General features: G+C 41.5%; 1 protein-coding gene across 1 annotated transcript in view; it reads right to left on the reverse strand.

The window, feature by feature from the left end:
- Positions 1-7,114, reverse strand: part of LOC119651448 (nucleolar protein 10) — a 30,039-nt gene extending 22,925 nt beyond the window's left edge. The window contains exons 1-3 of the mRNA XM_038055054.1: positions 6,973-7,114; positions 6,650-6,913; positions 6,446-6,583 (exon numbers count right to left, since the gene is read on the reverse strand). Of these exons, the coding sequence (XP_037910982.1) occupies positions 6,446-6,583; positions 6,650-6,913; positions 6,973-7,038 (468 nt within the window). The 5' untranslated portion in view covers positions 7,039-7,114. The remainder of the gene's footprint in view (positions 1-6,445; positions 6,584-6,649; positions 6,914-6,972) is intronic.
- Positions 7,115-13,956: the final 6,842 nt, after the last annotated feature.

Here is a 13,956-nt window from a genome sequence, read left to right on the forward strand (position 1 = left end):
CCGGCCGTGATGCAGTAGGCGTCTGGCATCGTTGTAGCTTGCTGCAGCGGGGCTCTGAGTGTGGTCACAAATTCAATCCGTGTTTTAAGAAGACTGTGGGATTAAGTTCCCGAGACAGGTACCCACGTAAAATCACAGAGATGTAACCCTACCTTCTGCCGGATCTAACTGCCGTGTTTTTGAGCCGTTTTTCAACTCAATATGGTCCGAAGCGTCTATTAACTTTTAAAGACCAAACTTCCTTTTCCTAAGAAGCGCCGTTATTCCTTTTTCACAAAAAGGTAAAGTAGAACAAACTCCATAACGAACTTCGGAATTTTCCAGTGATACATTTTGCGGTGTCGCAACAAAGATTATTGAAAAGAAATTACTTCGATCACCAGCATTAAGCTGGTGGGACATTAAGCACAATGCGTTAACTGGCTAAAATTCAATTTCAATTAAGGTCCATTGAGTTTATATTTGGCAGCCATTAAAACCAGACAACAACTTTTTTTTCCCGAAATTATAAGAAAGTTCTCTTAAACATCTAAGCAAGGAGAAGCATCGATTGAAGATGTGATCCGTCATGAATCTACCCTCTCGGTTTCGGAGTCTTACGGTTCTACCCTAAGGTCAAGTCTTTATTTTTTTTATTTATTTTATTGATAATCGTAGCTGTTGTTTCTTGGGATCTCAAGTCCCGCTGTTGACTCACTCAACGTGTTAATGAGACGTAAAGTTTTGTGAAATGACACACGAGAGACTAAAATGTCCAAAGGACTTCAGTCGGGCTTCAATATATGCAGGCCGATCTTAACGGTCAATTTCGTCAAATTTTTAGGCTACTGAGATACCTCTATCCACTAGGTCGACTCGGGCTAACAATGATGGTTTGACCATCGTCCAGCCCATTCTAATAATAATAATAATAATAATCGTTGGCGCAACAATCCATGTTGGATCAGGGCCTTGAAGTGTGTTAGAGCACTTCATTCAAGACCGTAACGGTACACTAGGAGGCAATGTGGTCAGCCTTGCGCTCGCCCGAGATTATTACCCTGATTTGACTCAGGTACTCATTCACAGCTGAGTCGACTGGTGTCCGACGTCAAATCACGATACAAATTCCACTGCCACCAGTGAGATTTGAACCGCGACTTTCCGTACGACAGCCTTGTGCTCTAACCACTCAGCTATCCGGACACTCCCATTCTAGTCATAATAAAATCATCCACACGCTCTGCATCATCAATTTCAATGAAAATAGAGTGGTTTATTGAATTCCGTTGTGGTCACAAGTTAAAGTCAACCTGCTGAACATAATTAAAGGCGCCGTGCTTAAACTGATAAACAATCGAAATTTGAAAGTGTGGGAGAGCGTGAAACTCGTAGGCATATCACATGGGTTATTCATTTCGATTTTAAATGATCATTCGGATGAGTGCCACGCTTCACTCCCAATGTGAAAATCCAAAAGGGGTGTTTGGCGTTTTTCACCTCAACCCATCAGAAGCCAAGCATCATCGAAACAGTGGGTTTCTCGAAGCGAATCGCGTCGAAAAGAACCTGGTGTGAATGTTTGCCAACAAAGTCATGATGACAGTTTTGTGGGATACAGTTTGAATGGATAGTTGGATAAAGATGCCTTGTCTAGGATGGGGTTTGCTTGCTCAATATTGCAACCTATTGACGCATAGTATGTTCATCCAAACTTCATTCACATGGAAAGCCCCGTCCCAGGCGCTATGCGAAGTAGCACTAGAGATGCTTAATCAAGCCTTTCTTGAGATTTTGTTATATCATGGGTGATAAGGTTCAACCGCGAGAGTGCGGGGCAATCTAATATAATGAGGGTGGAATTTTGTATGTTGGGTTTGCGTGATAGATTGATCGCCTGCAGACGTTTACATAGAGGGCAGTGACCGGTTTTATTACGCCTGTGTCCTCATTTTAAATTTGTTTAGTTCCAGTATTTTAGTTATTTTGTCCACTTCAATTCTGTATAAGAGTTGTAACATGTCATGCCTCGGGCTTATCCTATGTACCCCAGCCCCAATCCCGTCTTCAGTCTGATCCATCTCTGTACCATAGTCTGTGATTCTTTACATGGTTATAACTCCATTGATTCCTGTATTTTGACGAACATATAAGCGAAAGGAATTTTAGGATATTTCCTACTTTTAGGTGTCAACCTAGCGTTTGATATTGAATAATAACTCTGTTCTTGTGTCGGCAAGCGTTGTAATCACTACAAATGACTAATATTATGCCACCTTATTGGTTCGGTTCAACGAAAGTTTAGGAAAAAACAATGCATTTGGCGCCCGATCTTAACTATTTCTTATTTGAAATTTGAAGTCTGTCTCATCATCATCATCATCAACGGCGCAATAACCGGTATCCGGTCTAGGAACTCCAGACATCCCGGTTTTGCGCCGAGGTCCACCAATTCGATATCCCTAAAAGCTGTCTGGCGTTCTAACCTACGACATCGCTTCATCTTAGGCAGGGTCTGCCAGACTGGATCATTCTCATCCATACGGATTAAGTGACCCGCCCACCGTAACCTATTGAGCCGGATTTTATCCGGACGGTCATGGTATCGCTCATAGATTTCGTCATTGTGTAGGCTACGGAATCGTCCATCCTCATGTAGGGGGCCAAAAATTCTTCGGAGGATTCTTCTCTCGAACGCGGCCAAGAGTTCGGAATTCTTCTTGTTAAGAACCCAAGTCTCCGAGGAATACATGAGAACTGGTAAGATCATTGTCTTGTACAGTGAAAGTTCTGACTCTATGGTGAGACGTTTCGAGCGGAAAAGTTTTTGTAAGCTGAAATAGGCTCTGTTGGCTGACAGCAGGAGTTGTTATCAGTTGTGATTTTCGATCCTAGATAGGAGAAATTACCAACGGTGTCAAAGTTGTAGTCTCCTATCTTTATTCTTCCTGTTTGACCAGTGCTAGTGACACTTCCTAATTGGCACTTGCAATTCAATTAGTGCCTACGACAGTTTCCTATACGAATTCATGCTAATTAGTCCCATTCAAATGTAACAGTCGAAAACGAAAAGTGTAATGAACTTTGACGGCTCTCTCACTGCGGACGGACGCAGTCACTCCGCTGTTGTGTTGAGGCCATACATACACTTGTCAAAATGCGAGCATTCTCCTTCGATACCGCGCCAAGAAATGTACACACATTCCGAAACACAACCACAGTTGGGGTTCAACAGTCGAATATCGTAAATGGTAATTCCGCCTTTATTGGAGGCGTATATAATATGTCATTAAATTTTAAATAGTTGGTTCCCCAAATTTTATTCATGTAAAACAATAACACATTTTAACCCAAAATGGATATTTTGGCCATTTATTTCCTTCCACCCAAGTATCTTTCTGTAGATTTCTGTCTTTTAGAATTTCCTAAAATGTGTAGATGGCACAAATAATCTTTTTCAGGCACAAATCTGGACGTTTTCATAGCGAAGAAAACAGTTTTCTTGGAACGCTAATCAAACTACTGAGTTTTGGTACTGACATAAATTTCATATATTTTTCGCCAGTTAAACGAATTGAATTGAATAGGCCCTCATTGTAATCTTCACATAAAATCGTGTGGCAAGTTTTGATTGTTGATCCCCCGGAAAATCGGAAGGGAAGCACTTCCGAACGCCGCGCGTTCTATTCAAATTTGTATTTATTAAGTTACTAATAAAGAAATAAGTTTTTGTAGTGTGGATTGAATTTTCTATGGATTTCACGCCTATCCAGCAGTCCGGCACACCCTATACATTAGTAAACCCAAGTTGTGCAACAGCACACCATTTATAGAGGAGATCATGCAGAGCAAGATGAAACGTGCTCTCACAGCTTATAGGCTGTGCAGACGGATCTTTACCTAGACATGGGGACTCAGACCCCATGTGGTAATGTGGATATACGTTGCTATCATTAGGCCGATGTTCGTTTATGCATCCGTAGTGCAGTGGGTTAAGGTGAAACAAAAGAGTTTTCACTGTAAACTAGCCACACTGCAAAGCACTGTGTCTGGGTATCACTGGCACCATGAGCACGACGTCCGGCGCAGCTCTAAATTCATTACTCAATTTGCAGCCCTTGGATATATTTGTTCAAAGCACTGCAATGAGAACAGCTCATAGACTAATTCGATTAGCTCTATAGGGAAACAACGAATGTAGGGGGCACAGAGCATTGGAAGAGTTACTGGGAGTACTGAATCCGGTTCTTACAATGCCTTCCGATTCTCGTGTCCCCATACATCTGTTTGGTAGAAAATATGAAGTTACCCCGAAGCGTAGAGAGAACCGGGAAGTCCCAGAGGAATGCGTGGCGGGATATACGGAAGTCTTCTATACCGATGGCTCGAAAACAGAACAGGCTTCGGGAGCCGGAGTCTACGTCTCGAATAAAACCGAAAAGTGGGATTTTCTTTTGAGACAATATGCAACGGTTTTTCAAGCCGAAGTTTATGCGATCCTAAGAGCGGCAAACTGGGCGATTGACGAGCGGTTGAAGGACAGGCGCATCGTAATCTGCAGTGGTAGCCAAGCTGCATTGAGGGCGTTGAGTAGTCCTTTGATCACTCCGAGAATTTTTCAGGAATGCAGAAACCGTTTGAACTCTATCCTTAGATTCAATACGGTGGAATTATTCTGGGTACCTCGTTACTATGGCGTAGAGGCAAATGAAATCTTGGATGCTTTAGCGAAAGAGCGTCCAATCTCCCCTATGCCGGGACCAGAACTAGCAATTGGAGTATCAGTAGCATTGACTAAGTCTGTCTTCAAAAACTGGGAACAAGCTTCCCACAATGACAGGTGGAAGAGCCTAAATTCTGGTCGACACACCAAACTTTTCCTGTCAGAACCGAACATGCGTACCGCAAAGTTTATTCTGTCGAAAAGCAGGAGGATTTGCAGGTGTATTGTAAGCATTCTGACAGGCTATAATTCACAAGCTGGACATACGTTCAGAATAGGAATTATTCAAGATGATACGTGTCCCTCCTGTAATGAGAAAGCGGAATCCACGAAGCATTTCCTATGTGAATGCCCCGCCTAGGGATGCATCAGATCTTTAGTGCCGACGTTTTCCCGTTGCGACGGGTAGCATTACATTCACTAACGGAAATCCTACAATACGTTAGCAAATCCGGAATATTCCGTTAGATGGGTGTGGCGAGTACAATGGGCCAACACGGCCTAAGTGCTCAGAAGATGTAGCTTCTCAGTCACCACACACACACACACACGCCATCCGAAGAGGCGGAAATCTGTGACCTTCTTACCGAGTTTTAAATTATTGATCAGAAAACCCTTGCATTTGCTTCGAGCGATAATAAATCAATTTAATGGCAAGATAACTGATCCAGTTGTCAAATTATTTTTCCTAAATAGTTTACTCATACAACCTATCCGGGTTGATTGAAATCACAAATCTTACTGCGGAAATTCTATCCCCTGTGCGTGTCAGACTCATTCAATCGGTTACACTTTCTTGGTGACATAGAAGCCAGCGGATCTGTTGTTCCAAGTTTATCGAGAGATCCATAAATTCGTCTATTAAAATATTTATACACAAACGCCCAATTATATCGCTCAGATTACGAGGGTTCTTCTATTGGGATTTTTGCGTCGCTAACATATCCAAACCTTTTATTCAAGCTGATTTTTTAAACCAGTTGGAATTGTGGCAAATAAAAAATAAACGACTAGCTGAGCCTGTTGTCCGTTTATCAACAGTCGGCGGGATAAGCGAAATCGCTCAAGACACTATATTTCTTCAGTAGCACATAGCTCGGATTATCACCACCCACTCAAGCAATGTCCTACTAAAATCCGTCGATTCACAGAAACCTAACTAAATACAACACGACTCGCCTTATTAATATGGTCGGTTCCCTCGTAGCAGAGTGCGTTCGTGGACTTAACCCTGAGATGCTGAGAACCGTGAAAGCAGAACTCGACCACATTTGGTGGGACGGTGTTTGCCGCCCATCCGAAAACCCGTGGGCCAGTACCTTCCAATTAGTTCCAATAAAAGTTAGGCGTTTGGTGTCCTTGTAGTGATGAACGCAGACTAAACCAGATGGTTGCCCCATATGAAATATTATAAAGCGTTAAATGGCAGCAGTGACAATGACAAGGAAGGAAAAAAGGCTACACGATACGAAAACTTATCGTATATAATGCTGCCATCTCCAAACATTAACAGCGCATGGATTTATAGCCACAAAGTACACAATTTTCATCGAATCATGAGTCGAGCTAAGGTTTTGTGTTGAAGAAATTAGAAGAGAAGCGAACTTGCGAAGCACTCCACTCGTTTTTAATAAAGCAGAGATAGTTCCTATTCAGCAGCACTGAAGGTTCATCTAATTCCTAACTATCATCTTTCTATGAAGATCATAGTTTGCATTCATAAATTTCAAATCTCTCACTTACACTTGAGGTTCCCACAATAAATAGATCGCATGTAGGCTTGTGGTACTTCATATCCCGTCCAAAACGGGGAATGCGCAATCTGTAATGCCTCCCGTGAGCTGCATGAAACTCTACATATCGATCGCATTGCAGGAAAACCTGAAACGGAATCAAGGGGCGCTTTATAGCATTCGTATTCTGTCTCGAAATATATATCCCGCTTACCAGCTTGCTGTAATCGTCACTCAAAACCTCGAAGCACGTAATCTCCGAATCAAAACATCTTTCGAACTTTATCGATAAATTCACAACCTCAAAGCACTTGACTCGCGGTTTGTACGTGCCCGTTGCCAGGATGTATTGCTGATCCGGTGACATTCGTATTGAAGTCGAGACCCCAGGCATATCAAAATCCTGGATCAATTCAATTTGGCGCCGGGAGTCGATTTTCTTTTTCAGCTGTGAACGTTTTCGGCGATCGGTCAGCCACTGGAAGGATAATTCCGGTAAATTCGACGCAAATTAGAGGAAATTGTGTTAATACTCACTTCTGGCAGCGATTTGCCAGCGCTTAGATTGTAGATTTTTATGTCGTTCACGTCCGTAACAAACATTTTGATGGAATTTCAGGGAAAATAGCACGGAATAAACTTCATCGGTGGAAAAACGTAAACAAAAACTACACGTGCTATGAGAACTGTCAGTGCCAGCAATCAGCTGATGGTTAAGAGAGGGGAGATTTTGCAGCGGTGGCAGTGGTGAAAAGCTTCTGTACCATTGTCTGATTCCCCTTTTTGCTTTAAACTTGAATGATGCAGGATTAACGGATAAATTTTAAGCATAAATAATGTGATCCTGGATTTCTGTTTTCATTCGAAATCTAACAGTAAAGAAGACGACGAGTATCGAAATCAACGTATTTGAAGTAGTAACCGTTGGCGCAATAATCCATTCTATCAGATCCTTGAAGTATGTTAGAGCACTTCATTCAAAACCGTAACGGTACACTACTGTATATTGTAAGACGCAATGTGATAAGCATTGCGCTCGCCCGAGATTATTACCTTGATTTGACACAGGTACTCGCTCAGAGCTGAGTCGACTGGTATTCGACATCCAATCACGATACAAATGCTTCTGCCACCAGTGAAATTTGTAGGAAAAAATATGTTTAGCAAAGGGAAAATTTTAATTTAATTCTTATCACTTTATTTAAACGCCAAATATAGCCTTTCTTAAAAAAAAATATAGACAGAGAACAGAGATAACTATCTACAAGAAACTGACTCGGCCAATCCTGTATTATCGCAACGGCTAATCCCTTTGGACGACAATCACTAAGAAAATTACTTCCCGGGCAGTTCCCTCAGACACAACAGGGAGCTGTACTTCTTATATGGCGAACCACAATCTACCAACCATATCAAACAAGCTCCACTGCGCAAATAGAAGTGTTGGACAAGAGGAGACTTCTTAGGCACCCATTTAATAGCAAGATAAATAGAAGACGTGTCAGGGCTTTTGTCTCCCTGAAATGTTTTGAAACGAATGAGAGGACCCAACTGACCCGACTGCTCGGTTTTCGAAATTTGAGGACACAGTACTGGGACCGAGAGGAAAACAAACAGAAACTTTGGGAGACCAAAAACCGATAGACTGTAACGTCAAAGAAAAATAAAGTCGGGAAACCGGAAGCTAGACGCTTCAGGTATGAAAGGTTTTGTGTATTTCTTTTATAAAGAGATTCGAGTGCGCAGTTGTCCCATTAGTATGTAGCACGTAAAATATGCATATATTATGTGAAAATTTACATTTTCAAGTGATATTGACATTCATAGTCTTGAATTTGCAGAGAAGCGACAGTTTTGACCTAGTATAACTTTGTTAGTAATAGTGCGATTTTCACCAAATTTGGCGGGATCATGCTCTATACTATAGCCTACATTGCTGTAAAATTGTGTGATTCTAGGATGAACTTAAGGGGGTTTTCCTGTCAATTATTACAATATTATAGTAATGTACTATTATTAACTTTATTTGAACAGGTATCCGTATGAAGGGTATTTCGGAGCCTAGGCACCATATAGTGACAGCCCTCTGATTTTTTTCAGATTTTTCGGTTCGGTAGTTTCTGAGAATGGGTTGGTTAAAAAAATGGTCACTTTCAACCCCCCGCACTCCCCACCTTTTCAACAGATGTCAAAACTAAGACCGGCTTCGAAAAGTACTAACCGAGACCTTTCATTTGATATCCCATATGACTATATTTGATGAAGAAAAAATTTACAGCCCCTTTTTGCATGTATGGGGACCCCCCTTAAATCCGACGTAGAAGGATGTAACTCACTATATGCGTGAGCGTTCACAGTCCCCACCTTTCCACCAAATTTGGTGCCAATCCCTATAACCATCTCCGAGAAAAATACGCGTGACGGACAGACAGACAGTAAACCAATTTTAATAACAAGTCGGGAAACCGGAAGCTGGACGCTTCAGGTACGAAAGGTTTTGTGTATTTTTTAGTACGTAGCACGTAATATATCCACATATATTATGTGAGAGTATCCACTGTCGGGTGATATTGACATTCATAGTCTTCAATTTTCAAAGAAGCAACAACTTTGACGTTATTTTAACTTTGTTAATAATAGTGCGATTTCCACCAAACTTGGTAAAATCATGCTCTGTATTATAGCCTATATCACTGCAAAATTTCATGGTACTAGGATGAACTTAAGGGGGGTTTCTAACCAATTACAAAAAATTGTAGTAATATACTACTATTAACTTTATTTAAACAGATATCAGCATGAAAGGTATTTCGGAGCCTAGGCACCATATAGTGGCAGCCCCCTGATTTTTTTCAGATTTTTCGGTTTGGTAGTTTCTGAGAATGGCCCCCTTAAAGAAGTGATCACTTTCAACCCCCCGCGCTCCCCACCCTTCCAACGAATGTCAAAACTAAGATCGGCTTTGAAAAGTACTAATTGAGACCTTTAATTTGATACCCCACATGACTATATTTGATGAAAAAAAATTTTACACCCCCCTTTTGCATGTATGGGGACCCCCCCTTAAATTCAACCTAAAAAGATGTAATTCACTGTATGCGTGAGCGTTCACAGTTCCCACCTTTCTACCAAATTTGGTGTCAATCGCTATAACCGTCTCCGAGAAAAATGCGTGTGACGGACAGACAGACAGACAGACAGACAGACAGACAGACAGACAGACGGACAGACAGACAGACAGACAGTAAACCGATTTTAATAAGGTTTTGTGTTTACACAAAACCTTAAAAAAGGGACGTCAGCTAGTTCCGATATCTGCATACCATAGGATTTCCAAATTCACCATTGAAGGGATGCTCTTTCTCGACTAAATGAAACACTCTTTATGTGCGCCGGTGGTAATAAAGGGGCTGATTGATTGGCTCGCCAATGGTCTCACCGCCACGATGATGAAACCATTGTCCGCTTTTGACGTAAACTCATCTTAGACCGTTCTCAAAGTCGAGATCGCAAGAATTCACACAGCCAAATGGGGTAATTCGATCTTGTGTTCGCTAGCGTAAATCTTCGTCAAAAAGAAACGGAGGCTGCTATAAATTGCATTGTTATTATTCAAGAAATGGAGACATGAAAACTATAGTAGAGCTTTCACCTATCTACAGTTGATGTGAAGAAGAAAAGACCACCCTGCACTTCATATGGGTTAAATATCCGCTTGGGTCGCCAAGCTTATCTTCCATTTACAGTTAATTCCCATGAGAATTATTAAGCCAAACATTGTAAACATGAATCATTTCAATAGAATCATAAACATTATTGAGTGCACCTGCATAACGGATGCACAAACCAATAGATCATGGGAAAAGTAAACAATGGAGCGAGCATCGTAGGTGTTAAGATAGCATTAAGTATTAGAAATAATGAGTCTAGTTGGAACTGTACGAGTATTAGGATCATAAAGATCAATAAAATATATTTTTTTTAATAACCTCAAGTGTTATTAATTTTAGTTATGCGACTGTTCGACTTTCTCAAACCTAATAAAAAGATACATAAGGAGGGCGTCAACGACGAATCTACTCGATCTCTGTCGTTTAGAAACGTCCTTTGATTAAAGACAAAAAGCTGACTGACGGTTTCGTCCAGGGCAGAGGCAATTCATTAGACGCTGCCTCACCTCTGCCCTGGGAGTAGCGTGAGCGTCCTTTGATTAATATATAAGAGACCTAACTGCTCAAACGAACAGTTTATCACATTTGTTTAATCTACATAGCTGCAAGACGATAGAGTTTAATACAAAGTGTTTCCTTTCCCTCCTTAGTAGAGTATAATAGGGCATCTGCACAATCAGACTGTGCTTCAGTTTCACTATCATCACACTTAATACTGTGCAAATGATATGCTCACAGCAGCGAGACAAACACAAAACGAACACAGACACCCATGCCGACTAGAATTCGAAACCAGGCGAGCAAGATTGAGAGACTGACGCTTTACCCGCTTTACCATCACCGCCGGCTCTTGTCACCATTAAATATGAGGATAAATTATACTTTTCGTTGCCTTCGTTGACAACGTAAGACGACTGTGCCTACTAATGCCGCTTTGGAGAAATTATGCACATTAATTACCTTTTTTCGATTGATGAATGAAGAATCTCCGTTGTTGCTTCACACGCCTTTCGAACGAAAAATTTATGTTGGACGAATAGGATTGATCAGTCCACCAGGATATTACAATGGCTTAAAATATCAAATTTTGCCTTCTGGCGTTATTCTCTGCATTCAACAGTCAAGTCACCCAGGGGTAGATATAAGTGTAGCATTGAAAGCATATGTAATCGTGTTCGAACTTTATCAAACCATATGGAGGCAGCAAAAGACAGTTGGGCTGTACGTTTGCTTACTACGTTGTGAATTTTTCAGCATTTTGGGTACTGTTTTACGTGTCTGTTTTTCGTGGTGGAATTCTCAGTCTTGCTGGGCCCAGACTAGTTTACTATTTGATTTTGCAAAATAATTTCTCCTGTTTAGAATAACGAGAAACTGCAATCCGCACCTTTTTCGAAAATACAAGAGTGTCGACCAGATCATCTAGATAATTGCATAGAAGTAATTTCTGGGGACTGCACAGATTGGAAACAAAGTCAGAACTTAGAAAAAAACGCTAGTAAATTTAGGAGAATTAATGTTGTTTACTCGAGGTTTACCTCTGCCAACGGAAGCCAATCCCAAATCGGTGACACATTCAGTTTCCTAAGGATCGTGTTCTGAAACTGTATGTCCGAAGTTCTGACTTCAGATCCTTAAATAATGGCAACCACACCTTTTTCGAATAGAGAGGTAACAGATGACGGTTCAACATTTGGTATTACCATTATTAATGGTGAGAGTTTCTAATAGCAATGGACCCCTTATTCTGCAAATTTTCGCAGCATCATCACCATCCACAACCTGATTTGCCGTCATTGGCAATAGTCGCCTCAGAACAGCTCTGCAGATGATTAATCCAGAAGCAATCATTCAGAAAATCACATTGACCTTTTAAGAGTGGATCACAAGATCCAAATTTCGAATTAAAATAAGAGAGGATCTTACCCCCAAGCCCCAATACCTCCAACTTAAACCTTTGTTGATCCAACACTAAACAGAAAAACTCAATACGTATTCAAAAGAACAGGCTGCCTGGAACAAAGCGGTAGTAGAAGCAAAGAAGGGAGGTGGTGCAGATCAAGTTACACTCTAGGTCATAGATAAATTCTGTAATATCGTCAACTCTAGGGATTTGTAAAATTTTCAGGTAGCATCGTGTGGCACGGACGCTAGTAACAGGTGGAGCAGGAAACTTTTTTAAAAATAAAATAAAATTTATAAATGATGGCGCAATAGTCTTTCTTGAATTAGGCCGAGCAAACCGAGTGTCCGGTTAGCTGAGTGGCTAGAGCGCAAGGCTGTCGTAAGGAAGGTCGCGGTTAAAATCTCGATGATGGCAGTGGAGTTTGTATCGTGATTTGACGTCGGATACCAGTCGGCTCAGTTGTGAATGAGTACCTGAGTCAAATCAGAGTAATAGTCTCGGGTGAGGACAATGCTGACCACATTGCCTCCTGTAGGGTATTGTAATCCTGTAGTGTACCGTTACGGTCTTGAATGAAGTGCTCTAACACATTCCAAGGCCCTAATCCAATTGGGTTGTTATGCCAAAGATTATTATTATTATACTTTATTTTTAGACCGTAAGGGTACGCTAAGAGCCAGTGTGGGGAACATTGCTCTCGCTCGGGATTATTTCTCTGACTTGCCCGCGTTATTCATTCTCAGCTGAGTTGATGTTCAACATCAAGTTTGTGATACCTATTTTCTTACTACCAGTAAGACTTCACGACCTTATGCTGTTAGCCTAGTATTTTAACCCCTGCGCCATCTCGATACATTCCGTCTATTCCATATCAGACTTGCACAACATTTCGTATCGATACATCAACTGGTTAAACGAACCATTCAGAGCCACATTGGTAAATGCGTCCAACAAAGCATGATTAAACGTCAATCAAACAGTTCATAGTCCTCCACTTAAATAGTCGAAAGAAATAAAGAGTTATCCAAAAATGTTTTGTTGAAGACTTCTAACTACTCCCGGGCAGGTGTCGCATGTCTATAGGAGATCCAGTACAAGATCAGATCCACCCTTCTGGAAAGTCTAGCAATGGTAGATGCGAATCCCGTGTCGGGCTTTTCCTGGCGGCTACCACAAGGTGCGCTATCGTAACCTGGGAATCGGTTTCTGACAGAAAGATTACACGCAGTTCAAGAGAGGCTTCCTAAAGGTGACATGGTCACAGTGATGAATGATCTAAATCACAAAATGGGCATTGACAGCACCTTGCTGGGCGTGACGGAAGGCATATTCTTGATTTGAAGACTTCGACAATTTTTATAGCGACGTCATTGGCGGCATATTGTCCGAGCATAGGGCCTGTCACAAGGTCAATTGGGTTTCGACTGACCGGCAATGAAAATATAATAAGATCGACCACATCGTAATTAGCAATGTATTTAGGAATTGCGTTTTGAACGCGCTTAACAAGAGCGGTGCTGATATCGAACTCGAAAGGCACCATCATCAGTGTCTCTTTATTATCAATACGAAGCGTCTTCACTATGCAATACCTCCTGATGAGCAATTGGCCGCCATCAATAGTGTCCTTGTTTGTAGAATAGGCAAGATGCCCGCCACGTCCTAAAAGGATGTCACACGACCTGGTTAACTGCGTTGAATTTAGAACTCACAGGGCAGAGGCACTGTTCCCAGGGCAGAGGTGAAGCAGCGTCTGATGAGTTGCCTCTGCCCTGTCCAAACCGTTAGACATTCTTCCTACAGAGAGCGTTGTTTCCGCTGACGGCGGCACTGAACTTGATGTTGTCCGACGCATTAACAACCCTAAATCTACCTTCGCTGTATTGTCCATTGGAAATGCCACTATCTCAATGATAACATCAAATTGAGGCTGTTCCGCGCCAG

The sequence above is a fragment of the Hermetia illucens genome, chromosome 3, assembly GCF_905115235.1.
Source record: "Hermetia illucens chromosome 3, iHerIll2.2.curated.20191125, whole genome shotgun sequence".
Taxonomy (NCBI): Eukaryota; Metazoa; Arthropoda; class Insecta; order Diptera; family Stratiomyidae; genus Hermetia; species Hermetia illucens.